At 32.2% G+C, this 21,551-nt stretch overlaps 1 protein-coding gene across 8 annotated transcripts in view; it reads left to right on the top strand.

The window, feature by feature from the left end:
* LOC145254644 (uncharacterized) overlaps nucleotides 1-21,551 on the top strand; it is a 237,061-nt gene that overhangs the window by 201,408 nt on the left and 14,102 nt on the right. For 5 of the 8 annotated variants that reach the window (XM_080113274.1, XM_080113270.1, XM_080113267.1 and 2 more), the window contains 6 exons: nucleotides 733-796; nucleotides 1,839-1,965; nucleotides 9,689-9,721; nucleotides 16,608-17,407; nucleotides 18,529-18,716; nucleotides 19,574-19,981. In XM_080113274.1, the coding sequence (XP_079969400.1) occupies nucleotides 733-796; nucleotides 1,839-1,965; nucleotides 9,689-9,721; nucleotides 16,608-17,407; nucleotides 18,529-18,716; nucleotides 19,574-19,981 (1,620 nt within the window). The remainder of the gene's footprint in view (nucleotides 1-732; nucleotides 797-1,838; nucleotides 1,966-9,688; nucleotides 9,722-16,607; nucleotides 17,408-18,528; nucleotides 18,717-19,573; nucleotides 19,982-21,551) is intronic. The other 3 variants (XM_080113275.1, XM_080113272.1, XM_080113271.1) reach the window with 1 other exon arrangement.

Here is a 21,551-nt window from a genome sequence, read left to right as displayed (position 1 = left end):
ATAATATAAAACTAGTGTTATGGCAGACCATCTACTTAAAAACCCTTCATGCCCAATGAACTTCAGCATTGACTCCTTTTCCATTCCGCGTCATTCTCATTAAAAAATATCATTTTAAGACCTTCGTTTAAAGAATCTCTCTCTTTGTAAACAGAGGGAGTGTTTCTTGGGTTTCAATGTGATTAGCTTCTTAAACATTCCATCAGTGTGTGTGTGTGTGTGTGTAAAATGCTAGTTTTATTTTAAAAGAATAGCTTTCTAAAATCTGAAAGTTTTAATTATTTGAAATTATCTCCCTTGTTCTGTAAAGTGGCATTGAGAGATTATAAATCATTTAGCCATAAAATTTTGATGTTCTTTTAAAATAAAACTACTTGATCAATTTATATGGTTTTTAAATGTACTATATTTTATTTTTGTCATTGATAAAGATTTTTCTTTATATGTGGCATTTTTATTTTTGTTGTGTTTATATGGGGTGGGGATATGAACTTGCACCATGTATATTTCTTTTTCTGTTATGATTAAAACACCATTTTAAGTGTGTTATTTTTTAATGTAAATTGCCACTGACAGACGATATGCCTGATAATTACATAAATAATGAAACTGTCGAAGGTAAGGTAAATGAAACCTACTTTGATAAATGAATCAACAGATAAAACAAAAATTTGTTTTTGCAAATGTGATTTTTATCCCTTAATAAAACAAAACAATTTTTCTTTCTTGTAGGAAGTATTCAAAATACCAAAAAAAGAGAAGATTGAGGAACGGAAACGAACTGAAAGGGAGTTGGGTAAATATTTTGAACTTTTCTTTTATCAAATAGACCAAAACCCGGTTAAATAGAAAAAGTCTACTTGGTGATGGCTTCCAGTTTTGAAATCAGAACTAACAAACGTTGTTTAGCTAAAAACAATCCATCATTATTTCATATCACTTAGATTTTGACAATTTATAATTTCACTAGTGTTTAAATATTTTTAGAGAAAGTTAACAAAATTTCTTATGTCACTAACCCAAGTGGCAAGGTTGTTAAACTACATGTAATTGCATTAAAAAAATCCTCCTCCCCTTTCCCAACAATAAAATGTTTGATTTGATTCTTTGTAATAATTTTTTTTTATTTTAATTATAAAAATCAGTTCAATTTTCTTAAGTTTTAATAATTAAAAAAAAATCCAACTTAAAATATAGTGGGTAACTGTTTGTTTTTTTAAATAAACACTGCTTGTCAATTTACAATTTAAAAAGTGGAAGCCTTCACCAAGTAGATGTTTTCTCTTTAAACCCAAATTCATGTTAATATTATGCTGTATCTACATAAATTTTCTTATGTTTTTAAAGAGTTAAATTTTATGCCATCTGCACAAAGATAAATCTTAGCAAAGTAGATGACAATGCTTGTTAAGATTTAAAATGCAAAATGGCCTGTTTTTTAGTGGGGCGATGGGCACTGCTGGCCTAAAATGTTTACATGAGCTACTGTTCGGATACTTTATGAGGAATCAAAGAAGTGCCTATCAATAAGAGGTTCTATCCATTGGTCCATGATGCTTATGTTTGGAATAGCATTTTCCTTGATAAATAGGTTTTTTCTTTTTTATATGTGTCTATGTATTTCATTAAGAAACTCTGCTTAATGGTCAGTCTGTCAATTCTTTTTAAATAACATTTTCATCGATTGATGTTGAGATTGAATGGACAAATTTAATCCTAATTCTAATTTTTCTCTCCAAAGTTCTCTACATCCAAAATACTAATATTATTAAAAACGTTTTCTTTTCTGCAAGTGTTTAGTTGAAAGCTTATGCTTGTTTTTTTGTTTTCTTTTCCAGAACGGGATCGTCTGGATAGGAAACGGCGATATGAGGCATCACCTGAAAAGGGCCATTCTCGATTCAGATCACGCTTGGATCGAAGACGAGAGGAAGTTCAGGAATTACTCAACCCTAATAGGCCAAGGTATTTATTTTTTGATTCACCTGTTATATTACCATGTTTTATTCACCTGTTGTATTTCCATGTTTGTATTTTCTGGCACATTTATTACCTATATTCTATATCAAGAAAAATGTGTTCATTTTAGGTTTTTATGTTTCCGTTAAATACAAGAAATCAAACTTAAGAATATTTGATTTAATAAAAATGTCGGATTTATTAAGGCATAAAAAACATTTACATGCATGTGCAAGCACACACATACACACACACAAATCTCCATTTTATGTCTGTTTATTAAAATTCTTGTTTCCTTTTCGATTGTAACATTGAAACTATTCAATTATAACGTGTGAAATAATAAGAGAAATTTCCCTCCTTTTTTTCTTCATTTCAAAAATTCATTTTTATTTTGATTTTATATTTATAAATCAATTTGTTCATTGAAATATATATTAACATTTAAAAAAAAAATTTTTTTTTATTTATATATAAACATTAAGGCTATTAATTCAAATATTGATATCATTATCCTTAAAATATGAGAGAATGTGTGTTGCTGCATATTTCCAGCTTTTTCTGCCACCATTGTCCTATAACAGCACTTTTATTATATCATTAGTAAATATGTTAATTTACAAAAAAAAAAAGTTAAATTTGATAATTATGTGCTTGTTTTCAATTTTTTTTAGATATGGGGGGAAATGGTGAGGTGGCCATCAAAAGTTTTCAAATAAGAAAAAAAAATGTTAATTTAATAAAAAAAATTGTTTCTCAAAAATTTAAAAATCAGTTTGTGCGTGTTAATAAATTGTTCATAGTAAATTACAAAATTAATTACACAAAAGTATATACCAAGTTTTTCTAATGAGTTAATCTTTCAAAAAGGTTGATTTAATTTTTTCATCAGTAAGTAAATCCATTTGTTTAAAAAGGTGAGTAAGTTTTGCAGAAAAGTGCTGTTCTTAAAAAAAATATATGAAATTCTTTGTCATTAAATATGATATATAAAAACCGCTTTTTGTGTTTGTGATATCTCCCCTTTTTTTAAAAGATTTTCTGAAGAAATAAAATTTCTTATTCCTTATAATTTCTTCAATGTACTCGATCTAAAATCTTTGTGCTTGAAAATTGCGTTTCCAAATAAAAACTCTTTAGTATACTTAATGTATCAGGCAAAAATAAGCATCTACTCCAAAATTAGGGAAAATAATTGAGTAGAATTCTAATCTATATTAGTGTTGGGACGATTCCAGGAAAATGTTGATTCCGATACCCGTGGAATTGTTGTTTTGAAATATACCATTATATAAGCGAAAGTTTTTGTGTAGCAAAAAAATTTGGTACAGCGAAAAAGTGGAAATACAATTAAGTGAATTTTGAAAACGGTTTGATATTTTTTCATAAAATTTCTTTCATTGAAGATAAAAGTCAAAACAAATATTTTAACCATGAATTAAACATGCACCATGAAATTAATAACAGTCAATTTCAGGAGTTATTTTATATATTAAAAAATATAAAGAAAAGGGGCAGACGTACACGAATGCTACCCCTGTAGCAAAATATGCATTGGTTCCGATATTGTACGTTGTTTTCAAGTTTAATTATGTTTACGGGACTATAAACCATTCACAAAATTTTGTGGATCTGCTTGCTGGTGTTGGCACCAACAATATTGAAGCCTACTGGTCTTGTATTAAAAGAAGACTGAAATACATATCGGGATCAGTAGGAGAAATGAAATCATCCCATGTCGATGAGGCCATGTATAGAGAGGCTTAAAACATGAAAAGTGAAAAAATATTAGATAATTTTAAAACATTTTTAGAGCATATTCATGAAAAATATGGTAATTAAAAAAAAAAATACCAATCAGCTTTGGGGAAAAAATGTTTTGAACAATTGAAATTTTTATTTATTTATTTATTTTTTTTTTTTTTTTTAATAAAAATAATTGTTCAAACAAAAACAGTAATGTTCTCGTTGAGTAGTTTTTATTTTATTCAAGAAAATAAAAGTTACTCATGCACTTATTGAGCCATGCTGAAGTAATGACATTATTTAGAAAGCCATTTTCAGGTATCGTAAAATTTTAATTAAACTTGAAAGTACTATTTAAAAATAGCACCAAATAACATGTCACTGTGTTTCGATCTACGACATTCCATGAGAGGCACATACATGCTAAAGCTTTTTGTTTATCGCCACAAGTGCTAATTTTGATTTTCACCTATTTTCATTTAAAAAACAATTAGAAACTCTTCAAACATTGGGCGAGGCACTTAAACCATTTAAAAAAAAATAACAGTAACATAAGTGCATAAGCACCAAATATTTTTTGTTTTGTTTTGCTTTCATTTTGTTTGTTTGTTAAATCCGGCAATAAATAAATAAAAATAACAAAAGAATACAAAAACAATAAGAAAAGGGTATCATAAAACTTTAATTAAACTTGAAAATAATATTTAAAAATAGCGCGGGTTCCATTTTGACCTTCACCAATTTTCCTGTTAATAATTACATAAACTCTTGCAAAAAAAAAAAAAATATCCATTCAAAAAAAAAAAAAATAAACACAGATAAAATCATAATAACAAAAATCAGTGAAGTTTAGATAAGTAGGTCCGCAGACGAGCCTCGTTCGGACATTCAGAAAATGTAGGTCAACAACCGGTGAAGCTACCGAAAAGTAACCCTTTTGAATGAAGATGGATATAAACGATATTTTTTTAAAATTAATTTCTTAATTTTACTTAAAAACAAAATGTAAACATATATAAACAAAATATTTTAGAAAATAATTTCTAATTTTAAATAAAAATTGATTGTAAAGATTTTTTGTTTAAATAATTATTGAAAAATATTGCAAAGTGTTTACATAGCTGGTTCTTTGGGATAATAGGGGCGCCTGAACCCCCCCCCCCCTCCAAAATGAAAAAAGCTTTAGTGTTTTTACTATTTTAAAGTGCTTTTTTTTTTAAGTTTGAAACACAAGTAGTGGTGGCTAGTTAACTTAGAACCACAAGTGCACATGACGGAAATTCTTCAGTATTGTAATGCTTTTATGGTGGTCGAAAAACGTGTTTCAGCGACCATATTATTTCCTATTTACTTGCCTCCCCACAAGGGCAGAGTTAGGCACAAAGTCGGTTTTTAATGTAGAGAAGCATTTATTACTAAAAAAATGAAATGGTGAAATATAAAAGCAAGTTAAGCTAAGCTAAAAGTAAAAAAAAAAATTTTTTTTAATTCAAAGAATTAAAGAAAGATAAAAATTCAAAGAAATTTCGAAACTCATTAAGATAAAGATGGTAATCTTTATCTTAATGAGTTTCGAAATTTCTTTAGAAATTTAAAGTAGAAAGTAGTTAATAAAATTCTTGTACATCATATTAAATATGTTATGAAAAGTTCTATGATGTTTTTATCATAAATTTTTGAGAGCTTTAATCTCACGTCAAACAAACAGTTCAACTTAAAAATATAAGAGAATCGTAATGAAAGAATCGTAAATCTAAGGTATTTTTTAACAAAGGATTTCCGATTCCCCCCAAAATACACGATTCTTATGATTAACGATTCTGATTAATCATCCCGCCACTAATCTATATATATATATAAAAGGCAAAATGTGTGTTAGTGTGTGTGTGTGCATTTTTTGTGTATGTTCGGCAACGGCTTGGGGGGGGGGGTCACTGTTTCTTAGAACTTTTTATATGCTGCCTAGATTATAATATCTCCGATTTACAAAAGGGGGTGGTGTGTATCTTTTATTTTGGCGACTTTTACATGCTATTTTCACAATATTTTTTACTCTGCACGTGTTTATTTGGCTTTTCCGTATAAAAACGCGAAACTGTGAAAGCGAAGGCGTGTTCTCGCCCTTTCATGCCGAGACGTCCAGAAAAGCAATCAGCCTTGATCAATGCAGAAGAACCCCCTTATCTTATATCAGACAATTGCTATTCATTTGGACACTCCCCTTTTTTATGGGGAACTGCGTAATGTTTGACCTCATTAAATTCACGCACCTGTTACTTAATTTTTTTTAAGCGTTAAATTAGAACGCTTTTCAATTCCTGTCCCGTCATGGCCGAACGGTAAGATGTCAGGTTTTATCACACTTTCTTTTCCACCTTCACCTCAAGGCTTCAGGTTTGAGCTTACCTACCTCCCAAAACTTTTTTTCTTTTACACCGACAAACACACGGGCAACACTGGGCATCCCCGCTAGTTAAAAATAAAAATTAGTTTTAATAGTTTGCTAATCTGACATTCATTATTACTTTGTTAAATAACAGACTGGCTTATCTCCCCTTGCTTTACAGTATTTTTTTCTCTTAGCAATGAAAAATATAATAAAAATTCTACTTAATAATTTTTCCCAATTTTTGGTGTAGATACCTATTTTTGCCTGGTAACTAGCGTGTTCCTGTTAATTTGTTTGGAATTGTGATTTTCACTAGTGTTCCTAGCTGTATAAGCAAAATTTTCTTCCAAGAAATAAAGTAAAAGTTCTTGTATTGCAACGTTATAGGAACAAACTCAAAAACCTATGGCAGTTATATCATCATGCTATCTGGTTCAACATCTTTTACATGCTGGCATGTGTTGGACAGTTTTAAGAAATTAACTTCCAAACAAACCTATCTCTGACAGATTTTTATTTCAAGTCCATCCTTATCACTTTTTCCCAGGTTTTTTGTTTTTTCTCTGCCAACTGACCTTTCTTTACATCTACTAATCTCACAAGTCTTATCAATTATTTTAATGTGACTATACTATCAGGGTCTCCTGTTTTGCACACATCACCCTACACTGTCCAGATATAATCTGCCTTTTTCACTTTTCATGGTATCATTCTAATATTATTTCTCTTTATACACCCTCATGAGCCATGTTTCACTGCCATAAACTGTCACACTTCATACACCTGCCTGAGAGATTTTTCCACTATATTAAAAATTGTAATTCTGCTGAACTTACTTCACCCACTTGTAACTTTTGCGTTCACGTTAGTACCACCTCTTTCCTGTGCTTCAATCCTATCACTAAAGTAACAGAACTTTTCAATGCTGAATAGCCTTGCCATTAAGTGGACCTTGGGTTTACTTTCGGCATCCTTGTAACTCTTGCTTCCCTTATTTTAGTCCTTTAATCCTCACATTTATGAGCAATGTTTCTGACAAAGGGGTAAAAATTACTGTTCTTTGGGTTGGAATCTCTCTATCTAGCACATCATTGTCTTTTAGTCCCTTACATCAAGTGGCTTCATGAAGGAAGGATTCCCATAAGAATCACTTTCTCCACATCTGAATTAGCTGTCTTACAATTGTACTTTGTTCTCAGTCTGCAACGACTGATGGTTCTGCAGTCCCTTACCTTTATCTGTAACTGGTAATTCTCTCTCAACCTACTAGTAATTTCACTCCACATTTTTTGTATCCAATGCTTACAAATACCACAAATAATTGAATTGCATTCCACTCTCTAAGCCGAGTAGTGGAACTTTATTTATTTTGGGAGCTTTCCAACACAACAACGACTGATCATTGTTTTGGTCTTGGCAACATTCGCTCCCAGACCTTTACTTTCCATAGCTTTCTTCTAAGTCTTAACAAATAGACCTTCCATTGTTTCAGACAAGTGTTAAATCATCAATATGCAGCATAACAACCCGTACAAAACTCCTGAATAAAATTTTTATGACACAAATAAAAACCAACAAACTCAGCACAGTTATGTATTTCTACTTTAAAACTGTCAGTAAATGTGATTCTAACACATTTTTCATTTGTGGTCATCAGTTTAACAATTTTCACTAACCACTCAGTTGCCTCTAATTTATGCTAAGTCCATCAGACAACCTTTCTTGATACTTTCCCCACATCCACAAAAGCAAAATACAGGTTCTTTCTAACCAAAATAATTCTTTTGTATTTGTCTCAGGATAAATATAGCACCAGTGGCACTTTGCCCAACCCTCCTCTGTAAATATTTATTTCATCTGCAGTCGTTTACCTTCATCTGTAAAAATTTATTTCATCTGCAGTCCCTTACTTTCATCTGTGAATATTTATTTCATCTGCAGTCCCTTACTTTCATCTGTAAAAATTTATTTCATCTGCAGTCCCTTACTTTCATCTGTAAAAATTTATTTCATCTGCAGTCCCTTACCTTCATCTGTGAAAATTTATTTCATCTGCAGTCGTTTACCTTCATCTGTAAAAATTTATTTCATCTGCAGTCCCTTACTTTCATCTGTAAATATTTATTTCATCTGCAGTCCCTTACTTTCATCTGTAAATATTTATTTCATCTGCAGTCCCTTACTTTCATCTGTATAAATTTATTTCATCTGCAGTCCCTTACTTTCATCTGTAAAAATTTATTTTATCTGCAGTCCCTTACTTTAATCTGTAAAAATTTATTTCATCTGCAGTCCCTTACTTTCATCTGTGAAAATTTATTTCATCTGCAGTCGTTTACCTTCATCTGTAAAAATTTATTTCATCTGCAGTCCCTTACTTTCATCTGTAAATATTTATTTCATCTGCAGTCCCTTACTTTCATCTGTAAATATTTATTTCATCTGCAGTCCCTTACTTTCATCTGTAAATATTTATTTCATCTGCAGTCCCTTACTTTCATCTGTGAATATTTATTTCATCTGCAGTCCCTTACTTTCATCTGTAAATATTTATTTCATCTGCAGTCCCTTACTTTCATCTGTAAAAATTTATTTCATCTGCAGTCCCTTACTTTCATCTGTGAAAATTTATTTCATCTGCAGTCGTTTACCTTCATCTGTAAAAATTTATTTCATCTGCAGTCCCTTACTTTCATCTGTAAATATTTATTTCATCTGCAGTCCCTTACTTTCATCTGTAAATATTTATTTCATCTGCAGTCCCTTACTTTCATCTGTAAATATTTATTTCATCTGCAGTCCCTTACTTTCATCTGTAAATATTTATTTCATCTGCAGTCCCTTACTTTCATCTGTAAAAATTTATTTCATCTGCAGTCGTTTACCTTCATCTGTAAAAATTTATTTCATCTGCAGTCCCTTACTTTCATCTGTGAAAATTTATTTCATCTGCAGTCGTTTACCTTCATCTGTAAAAATTTATTTTATCTGCAGTCCCTTACTTTCATCTGTAAAAATTTATTTCATCTGCAGTCCCTTACCTTCATCTGTGAATATTTATTTCATCTGCAGTCCCTTACTTTCATCTGTAAAAATTTATTTCATCTGCAGTCCAATGTATTTTTTTGTAACAAAACTAAACTACTTGATTTCATCTCTGAAAGTGTTGAGGTTTTATTGAACAATTTTATCATACTGCAGATTGAATAAATTATCATATCGTTGAATAAATTATCATATTAAGTTTATATATATATATATATATATATATAATATATATATATATATATATATATATATATATATATATATATATATATATAAACTTTGCTAATATTGATCTGTAATTACATTGAGCTTTCTAACAGAAGTTATTTTTTACATTCAGTATAGATATATCAAAATATACATACATGCACAAATTAAATTTTTGCTTTTCATAATTCAAGCCAGATGAAAAGGATTTAGCTAATTTTTTAATCAAAAAAATTTACAATATATTGTGATATAAACAATTTTTATCAATTAATAAATAAAATTATTTCCCAATTTAAAATTTAAGAAACCAAAAAAAAGATTTTATTTTACTTCCAGCAAACTGAGACAGCGTCTAAATCAGCAAAGGAGGTAATGTCTACAGTGTATTTTTTTTTTTTTTTTTTTTTTTATAATATATTTTCACTGTCAATATAGACCGTAAATTAAATTTACAGATTTAAAAAAATTCAAGTTTTATCTTTTGTGTAGTGTTAAAGTGTGAATGATCTCCCTTACTCTTATTTATATTGAAAATAAAATACTAAGCCGCAAAACAATAAGTTATTTGGATGGGAAGTGTGAAAAGAGAATGCATAAATTTTGTGTTTTATATTACAGATAACAAAGTAAATATTATGTGAATTATTAGTTATTATTGACTTTTTTTTCTTTCTAAACTTAAAATTAATTTGATACTTTGATTTGTCATATTTTGTTTAATGTTTGTTTTACATGCTTTACATCACATTATCAATTTGTTGAGATTGAAAATAGTCAGGTGAATTTAAATTTATTAGGTACATGCAAAATGAGTGGCCAATCTCCAGAATGTATAAACATTTTTCACTGAAAAATTCACCAAAATTCAGGACAAATTTTAAGTAAATGTTCAGTATTTATTAATGCTCATAGAATATAATGAACCAATTTTTTTTTTTTTAATTTTGATGAAAATGTATTTTATTTAAACAAAAACAATTTTACTAAAGTTATAGTCTAATATATAAATATCACTATGTCTGTGTATGTGTCTGTCTCCGTTTTTCAATTTGTATCTCCTCCGGATGATCATTAGACGATGTGCAATAGCTCAAAAGATTGCATTTTTGGTGCAGAATTTTATTAGGGCCATTTAATCGATTAAAATAATTGCTAAGGGCTTCAAAAAAGGGTTTAAACTTGAAAGCAATAACACCTTGACGAGCGTAGCACAATGGCGTCATTTTGCACATGCGTTACATCAAGTAGAAGAGAAATGTATTTATTAAGATATTTCACATTTTAAACGAGTGCCTCTTTGTTGCAACGGCTAATGTGACCGATTACTAGCAAAAGTGTTGCGGTTTCGATCCCATCATTTCTTTTCTTCATTTTTTTTTTTACATTCCGATATTCTTGATTTTTAAATGTTATATAATGAATACAGAATAACACTTCTATTTAAAAAAAAATACAGAGGAATGTTTTTGCTTTGCAAAACAAAAATGTCATATTCAAATATATATGATATATTGGCTTATTTGTTACATTCCAAAAATCGTGTAAATAGATAAAGTAATGCCATTTGTATTGGATTTACTCTTGAACTAATTAACCAATCATCAAGAATGCTATGTGTACATGTTTATATATTTCTATGTCTTGGATCCACTCCTAAAATAATTAACCGATTATTATGAATTTTAAATATGTTTATATGATTATACATTTTTATGTATTGGATCCACTCCTAAACTAATTAACTGATCATTATGAATTTTAATTGTTTATATGTTTGTATATTTGTATGTAGTCTATTCACTCCTAAACTAATTAACCGATCATTATGAATGATTAGTATACGTATATACTTATATATTTTTATTTATTGGTTTCATTCCTATACTAATTAACTGATCATTATAAATTTAATGTATTGTATATGTTTGTATATTTGTATAGTCATATTCCAAAAATCACATACAATGATCACTTTTTAATGTATTTATGTATACAAGAAATTCTATCAAAGTAATAAGGTACTTGTGTAGTATAGTACTCATGAAAAAACAAAGAAAATCTTACATGTGACATACATGAAAGTTATTAAAACTGAAAATCCCATTTAATATTCGAGTAGTATGACTTACATGTGAGAAATAAGGTGCTTCTTCACTATAGCACCCAGATAACAAAATAAACAAATTCTTACCTCTGGTGTACAGAAAATATAACACAACAGAAAATTACATAAACGTATTGAGTTTTTCATTTTTACATTAGAAAAAAGGTATTTGTACAGTATGCTAACCGAGAAATAAGGTACTTGTACAGTATAGTACCCATATGAAAAACAAAGAAAATCTTACCTGTGGCGTACAAAAAATAATTCAAACCGAAAATTATATAATATATTCGAGTAGTATGACATTTATATAAGAAATAAGGTGCTTCTTTATTATAGCACTCTATTATAAAAACAAACTATCACATATGACATACGGAAAATTTTGCGCAACAGAAAATTATGTAAAATCATCAAATAGTTTCATCTATATATTAAAAATAAGGTACTTGTACATTATCCTACCCAAGAAATAAGGTACTTGTGTAGTATAGTACTCATATGAAAAACAAATAAAATCCTACCTGTGATGTGCGTAAAAGTCATTAAAACCGAAAATCACGTTATATATTCGAATAGCATGACTTTTAAATCAGAAATAAGGTGCTTCTTCACTATAGCAATAGATGAAAAAACAAACAAATTCTTACTCTAGACACACAGGAAATTTAGCACAACAGAAAAGTACTTAAAAGTATTGAGGTTTTTACATTTTTAAATTAGGAAAAATGGTACTTCTACAGTATCCTACCCAGGAAATAAGATACTTGTACAGTAGAGTACCCATATGAAAAACAAAGAAATTCTTATCTGTGACGTACATAAGTTATCAAAATCGAAAATCATGTAATATATTCGAGTAGTATAACATTTATATAAAAAATCCGGTGCTTCTTCACTCTCTGATGTAAAAACACACTCTCACCTGTGACATACTGAAAATTTAGTACGACAGAAAATTATGTAAATAATTTTAAGTATGTGTTGTACATTACCTGCCCTATGTAAGGAAATTTTTTTCCACATACGTGCTGTAAATTTCCTGTCCTAGGAAAGGTACAATTATTTCATACATATGTTGTGTAATACCCATCCTAGGGTAGGTAAAATATTCTTTTGCTCAAGATGGCAAATGATACATAGATATAACTTCCTCTATCCTAAGAATAACAGGTATGTTAAAAAATTTTCTCATTATCTTATACGATCCCGAGCAACGCCGGGTAGCCTTGCTAAATTTATTTTTAAAAAAAAAAAAAAAACGAATTTATTTGTGCTTTTTTTATGAAAATTAAGCATTGTATATGTTAACAAGTAAAATGAAATATTTCAGGATCATTACGAAAAAAAGAGCCCTTAAAATTTGTGTTAATGAAATCAATATAACAAAGAAAAATGAATTTTTCAAACCAATGGCACCAGAAAATAATCTACTTGCAAAAAATATTTCCATTGTCAACTTATGTGAATTAGCAAGTAACACTAAAGGACTTGCGGAAAGCATCTTTTTATCTTTTTTTTTGTTTCCAATTTTCTTATCAATTTGTTCAAGCTGGGGATGGGGTATCCTACCAGATGCCAAACATTCACCCGCTAACTCAGATATTGCAACCAAGAGATCTTTTTAAGATTCTGCCTGTCCCGTTAAGGGCAATTGTTTGAATCTCTCTTGCACTTGGTTCACCAGGTATAATTCCCGGGTAGTTTTGTTTTCTTCAGGTCTGTTTGTGTGCGCGCGTGTATATATTTAAGGGAATTTTCATTATCCTCTCAACATCGCTTAATGTCAATGATCTAACGAGAACTAATGTGTGGCAACATGATTTATGCTATGATTCTAATTCCTAACAAAAAATTTTTCAAATTCAAACATTTGCTGACATCTTTATAATCATATGTGCACTGTAATATTGCAGTGTGCATTATGGAAGACATTTTCAATTGCTCTGAGCTTGGTAGACATAAGAGCTTCTGGACTCATGAAAATGAATTTTTAAAACTGCCTGGCAAATATACCAGGTAAACCAATGCAAGAGAAATTCAAACAAAGGGATAATCAGAATCTTAAAATTATCTCTCAATTGGAACATCTGAGTTATTTGGCATTTGATAGGATGTCCCATCCTACCTAAGCTTGAAGAAAATTTGACAAAATTTAAAATATTTCTATATATTAAAGAATATGGTTACTAACAATAATATATATTTTTTTTTTTTACTATAATTTTTTATTTATTTTATTTATTTTTTTACCGTTTGATATATCTGGAATCCCCTTCCCCTTTACTCTCTCTCATATACATCAATATGTATATCATAAGTTATGAAAATATATTTATGGCAGTTTAGCTACATGGAGACTTCTGTGTTTCATTCCAGTAGAAATGGATATATATTGCTTTATTACCCTGTAATAAGTATAAACTAACCTTATATATACATGTGTACACTAGTTGAAAATGTATTTTTTATATAAAATATCTATATATGTTCCTTATATTCTCTAACAATAAGTCTTTTTTGTTGCTTTTTTTATATTAAAATATTATTTAAATGTTTTTCTCATCACATAATATTACTCGACATTTTTCTGTATTTTTTTTAATGATTTATCAAATGCTGCAAAATGGTTACATGAGCAACATTTTTTGTTATAAATATTTGTATTTGGATTCTTCCGATTACTGTTCTCATTTTGAGTGTTGAGTAAAAAAGAAATATATAGGTACTTATGCACTTATGTTACCGTGATGAAATAATGATTTAGAAAGCCATTCTTAATATAGACAGGGTGTTTTGTAACTATTCTGTACTTCCACCTAACAGTTTAATAAAGATATTGTAAAACTTGAATTTAACTTGGAAATACTGTTTAAAAATATAGAATGGTAACATAAGTGCATAAGCACCATAAATAGTGATATAGGAGGTGCCTTCAATAAATTTCCAGACTTTTTTGTACGGGCATTTAAAATTGTCGTATAGTCTTAAAAATTTATGAATATAAGACTGACTAATGGTTATGATTTCAAGTTCAAATGAGCAGCTACAGTAGGAATTGGAATGCACCTTACTAAAGTCTGATTTTCACAGCTGATGCATTTCAAAAATGCAATCTGGATATGGTGACACGTTAGAAGAATATGCAATAATATTCCCTTTTAAACTCGAAAAAAATGCCACAGAAGCTTCAGACTGCTTTTGGACCATCTTGCATGAATCAAGCATCAGTTTTTGAGTGGCACAAGAGATTCAAGGAAGGCAGGAGTCTGTTAGGGACGATGGGAGAAGTAAGGATGTCAGAACACCAGAGTTGATTGACCAAATAAAGAATTTCATAGATAAGGACCATTGTGTGTCTATAGAGACAATAACTGCACAGTTTGATGTCAGTGTGGAAACTGGTTATACAATTATCTATGAGGAACTAAGATGTGGAAGATTTGCACAGTTTTTTCCAAGAGTGCTCAGAGAAGATCATAAAGAAAAACGTCATGATAGCAGGCTCCGTGACCCAGGTGACAAGATCACAGAGTAGTATCTATTCCAGCAGATGCTGCAAGCAAAGACCATTGCCCTTGTGGCAGTCCATGGAGGGGCAAGCCTACTTGGACCAGCTGGCAAATCACTATCCAGCTTCCATTTCCCACCTCTCGGGAGCTGCTCCCCTTTTCCCTTCCCCCTCCCCTTCTCTCTCCACATTAAAAAACGGCCTTGTGCCTAATATGCTCAGTGGGGAAGCAAATAAATACGACAGCAGGGAGATGGGCGAGCTGATCAATTCTAATCCCACAGTTCTTGATGCTCTGGTGACCTGCAGTGAAAGCTGGATCTACTGCTATGACCCAGAGACCAAGAGACAGAGTTTCAACGGAAGTATGTTTGTTCTCGCAGACCCAAGGTCAGACAGAGCAAATCCACCCAGGAACTTATGATGATCCCTTTTTTTATGACAGCATAACCATGATCTACATTCACTGGGTTCCCACTGGACAGACAGTCAACAAGGAATATTATGTTAAGGTTTTAAGGGAGTTCAGAAAAAAATTCCATTGGAAGAGGCCAGCACTCTTCAAATCGGATCAGTGGCATTTTCACTAGGACAATGCACCAGTTCACAATTCCATCATTGTCACAGACTATTTAACCAAAATGGGCATCAAAACATTTCCTCACCCTCCCCATAGACCAGACCTTGCTTCCTGTGACTTTTGGTTATTCTATAAGCTCAAGGAAAACCTTAGAGGTTATCATTATGAGACAATTGAGATGAAAGAGGCTGTAACAAGGGTCATTCGCACACTCACACTAGAGGACTTCCACAGGTCTCCCAGAAGTTGTTGGAACGGTACAACATGTGCATTGCAGTCAAAAGACATTACTTCAAAGGGGACTAGAGTTTCATGGGTGTACTATCAATGAAAGTGCCCATACGAAAAAGGTCTGGAAACTTATTGAAGACACCTCTATAATGATAAGTAGTAAGATTGTACATCTAGAATCAAAATAGGTTTAAGGCTCCTAAAATTCATTTTTAAATTTCCACATCGTAGACATTTGTACTATTCACTTGTAAAGTTACACTCTTTTAAAGTTGAAGGTTCAATACTCAGTGTGGGCGATACTCAAAAATGCAATTACAAATTAGAACTTGTAGTCATAGCTGATGAAACGAGAGCATTGTACCCATTTGTATCATGTAAAGGGTTCCGTTCAAAATTTTGTTCAGATTCCTGAGTTCGATAAGATACACTAAGGTCGGAGATTATATCAACTGACAAGTGAAAATAACACTCAAGATGAGAACAGTAGTTTGAAGAATCCAAATATTACAAATTATCAATCTTAATATCAAATTTTTCTTGAAAAAATATTGCATCCTCTCTCTCTGTGCAAGGTCTGCTGTCTTGATCAGCCTCTGTTCCAATTTTGAAAAGTTGATTTTCACATGATATATATATATATATATATATATATATGTATATATATATATATACTAACACCCCCCCCCCTTCTCCAAACCTCTTATCATTGCTTGTTACATCTCTTAATTCTTTTTTGTATATACAATGACTTTTAAATATATGTATATGTAATTTCTGATTTAAGAGAATTATTTAACATATTCCCTCTGTTCTTGTCTATTTCTAGGCGTGTCTTGCTTCCTACTCCACCAAAATTAAGTAAAGAAGAAAGACGACAACAGTTTGAAGCTCAGGTGCGTGCTCAGGATGAGATGGCAGAGTACCAGAAACAACAGGAAGCTGCGTACATGCAACAACAGGAATACATGCAGCACCAGTATATGGGAGGGGAAATGGGTGCCTATGATTATTATGCGCAACAAGACCCCAATATGGCATACCAACAGGATCCCAATATGGTATACCAACAGGATCCCAATATGGCCTACCAGCAGGATCCAAATGCTGCACTGGCCTATCCAGCAGACCCAAATGCTGCAGTAGCATATCCAACAGACCCTAATTCTGGTATGTACCAACAGGATCCAAATGTCCAATACTCAGATCCATCCGTCTACCATGGTTATCATATACCACCGTCAGCAGATCCTAATGCATACCCAATGCCGTCAGGTGATGCTGCTGCTGCTGCTGCAGCCGTATATCCCATGGCTCCAGTTGACGTCAATGCGTCTTATCAGATTCAACCAGCAGATTCAGGTGCCTACCAAATGCACCCTTCGGATCCAAATGCATACACAATGCAAGCAGCTTCTGATCCAAGTGCCTACCAGATGGCTCCTCCTCCTTCCGATCCGACCACCTATCAGGCTACATCGACTGATCAGACAACGGGATACATGCAGCCGGATTCTAGCTTCCAGATCCCTGTTCCGCCTTCAGTAACATCTGTGCCACCAGACACCAGTTATCCTTCCAGTACTGCTGCTACGAGTTCATCTACACCTGCTACAAGGACATCGCAAGGTACTTTTTTTGCACTATACTTTATACTAAACTCGATATGATGCCTCTCTCCTTTTTCCTTCTCTCACATCTCTTTCACTTCTAGCACTGTCTCTTGCATCTTTTGCTCTCTCTCCCTCATACATTTCTCCTGTATCTCTCTCTCACACATTCCTCTTATCTCTCTCTCCTCTCTCTCATTCCTCTTATCTCTCACGTTTTTGTTATCTCTCTTTCTCTCTCACATTTCTCTCATCTCTCTTTCTCTCTCACTCTCTTTTACATTTTTCCTGTTTCTCTCTCACATTTCTCCTGCCTCGCTCTCTGTCTGTCTCGCATTTCTCTCTCTCTTACACATTCTTTTTGTCTTTCTCACGTTTCTTTTCTCTCTCTTTCTTCCTCACGTTTTCCTTCTCTCTCACTCTCTTATGTTTTTCTCCTCTCTCTCTCACATTTCTCCCTTCTCTCTTGCATTTCTCCTCTCTCTCTTCTCTTTCGCGTGTTTCTCCTCCTCCTCCCCTCTCTCTCACCTGCTTTCTCGTTTCTCTCTCACTCTCTAACACTGGTCTCTCGTTATTTTTTTATGTTTCTTCTCCCTATCTCTCTCCCAAACCTTTCTCCTCCTTTTTCTACTCTTATCAAAATTTCATAACAAATCCCAAGTTCTGAGAGAAAGAATCCAAAGTTTGACCAAAAGTATTTGAAAAATGTTGGAGGTCATATTGGCCGGAACGTAAGAATTACCACCAAGATAGAAATCATAGTCTGAATAATTTATTATTAATAAAAATTTTGATATGTCTGATAAAGGTATCACTATCTTTCAATACTTATTTGGGGAGAGAGAGATAATATCAGTTCTCCTATTACAATATTACTTAATCCTTTGGGAAGTTAATGTAGTAAAAATTGTGATTAGAGGTGGTATATTTTTTTATAGTTAAAATAATATAAATTAAATTTTCTTTTTTCTAACATTTTTCAGTTAATTGTTGAAAGCTTTAGCAAAAATAAGTATATTTAAAAATTTATTGTGCCACAAAAATTATTACATGAAAAACATTTTGTTTTCTTCTGTTTTAATCAAAGATTGTGAAAATTTTTACTTTTCTTAATGTACATTTTACAACTTTTGTTTCTAGCTGTTACTGACAGTTTGCTCGAACATTGCTTCTTAGCCGGACAGGCGGCTGCTGCATCTGTGATCGATGCTTCATCACAGGCTGCCGCTAAGCTGAACACAATACCACCAATGACACCCACCTACATTGAGCCAGGCAGCTCAACTCCAGCCGTCTATCCAAGTGCACCAGCAACGTCAGTGTACCAAGTAAGTAGTATTTATTTAAATGTATATATATGAGCAGGTAGTAACTATTTATTCAAGGAGTAAGATACACAAGGGCAGACTACTCCTGCTTTACTTTTTTGTTGTTGTCATAGTTATATGGGATTATGTTTTCTACATTTTCCATCTTTATAAGAAATTAAGTGTTTATTTCTATGTGTTGGATTTTTGTGTTTCAATGTTTTCTACTTTTTTTTTTATAATGGCAGTCCACATCGAAATGAACGACACGCAGGGATTCATCGGACTCAGAAACTAAGACGCATATACTCAGAAATTCACTATGTTTCATGCCCCCCCCCAAACTTACAAATAAGTACAAGCCTCACTTTCAGTTCAGTCGTGCATATGCAGTGCCATTTCTGCATGTGCCACCATGACGTTCCCCTTGTCATGCATTGTCTTCAATTTCTGTGTATAGCATTCACTTTAAAATAATTAACTGATCATTATTTCGCAACATAATTGTTGGGTGTAAGGGTCAATATGTTGTCTATCGTTAAATTTAATTTAGTTTGGTGGAAAAGCTTTGTGAAAATTCAGATGTATCTGATTTTTGTAAAATTTTGACAATAGATATTTGATATAAGTTAATAAATTTTATCCCAATTTCAGTTTTTTTGTTGTTTTTAGTATTTTAACGGTGTGTGAGGGAGGGTGCATAATATAAACACAAACTCTTATTTAAAAACTCAAATATTTCAGATTCCCTGAATTTCAATTTAAGACCTCTTAAAATTTAGACAGTTTCTAGAATCAAAATCATGTAATGAATTTTAATCAAAATTGGAATAATCAATATTTTGTACTCTATGAATATTTGGTTTCTTTAACTTCAGATGCCGTCTAAGTTCTTGACGACAGCCCCAACGTCAACGATAGCAGCGGCTGTAGCAGCAGCAGCATACTCCCAAACAAACCAAGGTCTGCTACCTCAGGGCCAGCCTGCCAGTGTGCCTCAGCTCCCTCCTCCACCTTCCGGTTTGTCTAGCATTCCACCTCCAGCTCAACAAAATAGACCTCTGACACCAGTTTATGTAACGGCTGCTTCGTCTCAACAGTCATCAGCTCAACAAGCACCATCAGCTGCTGCAGCCGCAGCTGGCCAAGTGTACTACCCCAACACACAGCAAGCTCTGGTGGTGCCACCACCTCAGCACCATTATCAGCAGCCTCAAACAACAACTCCCACTGTTCCAGGATCACAAGTTGTACAAATTGATCAGGGCTTACTTGCTCTTCAGCAGGTATTTATATTACAATATATTTTGCTTAGTCTGTTCCAGTTTTTCTGAGAAACTACTGAGCCAATCTGGCTGAAATTTCGTATGGACCTTTATGTTTTGTTTAGTGAACTAAATATTGTATCCATTCGATACACACAGATTAATAGGGATTAGTATTTAATGCAAAATGATACAAATTTAACCATTAATTTCGCATAAAGCACTCATTTTGAGTCAATGGTCCATAACTTTTGCCAGTTTTTAATGGGCTAAAAAGTCTAGTGTACAAACATTTTTTAATAGTGAGTCACAATTTATATTATTATATTTTTATATTATATTATTTTTTGGCTGAAAGCCACTTGAGGATAAGGGTTAATTGGATGTATACATTGTCAGTTGAATGCTGAATTATTATTATTATTATTATCATCATAGATAATGATGAATAAAATGAACAAAATTTGATGACTTATGAGACCAGGGTGCTTTTTTCCTCACAGATATGTTCATCATACAGATTTTTTTTTTATTTTTGTTTTTTTAATATAGAGGAATTTTGGACAAGCGCTGGGGACATGACATTATATTTGAATGTTGTTACTTTCAAGGAAGCAGCCTTGTGGTGATATGTTCCGCAGATGAAATGTTCTTTGAAAGAAACGTTGTTCATGAAAATTTTGTTTAATGTTAGGCACATGGAAGAAAAAATAAAAGTTCTTTGAAGTTGTGGCACTTAGACTGGTTCTTACTATGAAAGTTTTACAAACCAAGTATTGATGGTCATTTGACCATTTTACATAGAAATGCTAATAGAGCGGAGAACGACTAGCAATATCTTTTCTATGAGAAAAGGACAGTAGAAAACAAAAGATCAACTTATGAAATCAATTTTGAACTCTTCTGTCAAGACTGGGACAATAAAGAGTAATCTGAGTAGCATCTCTCCAAATGTGGCAACAGTACATCATATTAAGATGTACCTGACTTTTCTATATAATATACTAGTGGGGGTACTCGGCATTGTCTGGGTGTTTGGAGGTGTGTGATGAGCAAAAAAAGAAAATGGTAGTAGTAGGCAAGCAAGCTAAAACCCGTACCGCGAAGGAGGAAAAGAACAAAAATAAGTGATGTCTTTGCCATTGCATCCATCGTCAAACTGGAAGTGGCGAAGGTTTAAATTAAAGCTAGTCAATCGAAAAGAGGAGATAACTTGCGAAAATAAGCAACTCCTCCCTCTAGAAAAGTGCCCAGACGATACCAATCTTGTGAATATCCATCGCCTCTGTCGAAAGTTTTAGGCATACATACATAGATTTAAACAGACAGGTGAGATTTATATAGTAGATGACGGACTCTTCCGTCGATTTTGGCATATGAGCTTCTACCACAACTGTTAAGTTGTGGTAGAAATCCACACAGATGATTTGCTTCTCTCTGTCCTGCTCTAAGTAAATCTGTCGACCTAGTCCACAAATTCCAAAATTTCATCATGACAAGTTTCAAGAAAAAATACACGATTAAACCCGGTTCCCCAACTTCCAACGTAGACCCCTACTACCATGTCTCCTTCTCCAACATCAGGGGTCTT

Source organism: Euprymna scolopes, chromosome 30, assembly GCF_053919585.1.
Source record: "Euprymna scolopes isolate OS-2025 chromosome 30, ASM5391958v1, whole genome shotgun sequence".
Taxonomy (NCBI): Eukaryota; Metazoa; Mollusca; class Cephalopoda; order Sepiida; family Sepiolidae; genus Euprymna; species Euprymna scolopes.
This window is presented reverse-complemented; position numbering and strand designations above follow the sequence as displayed.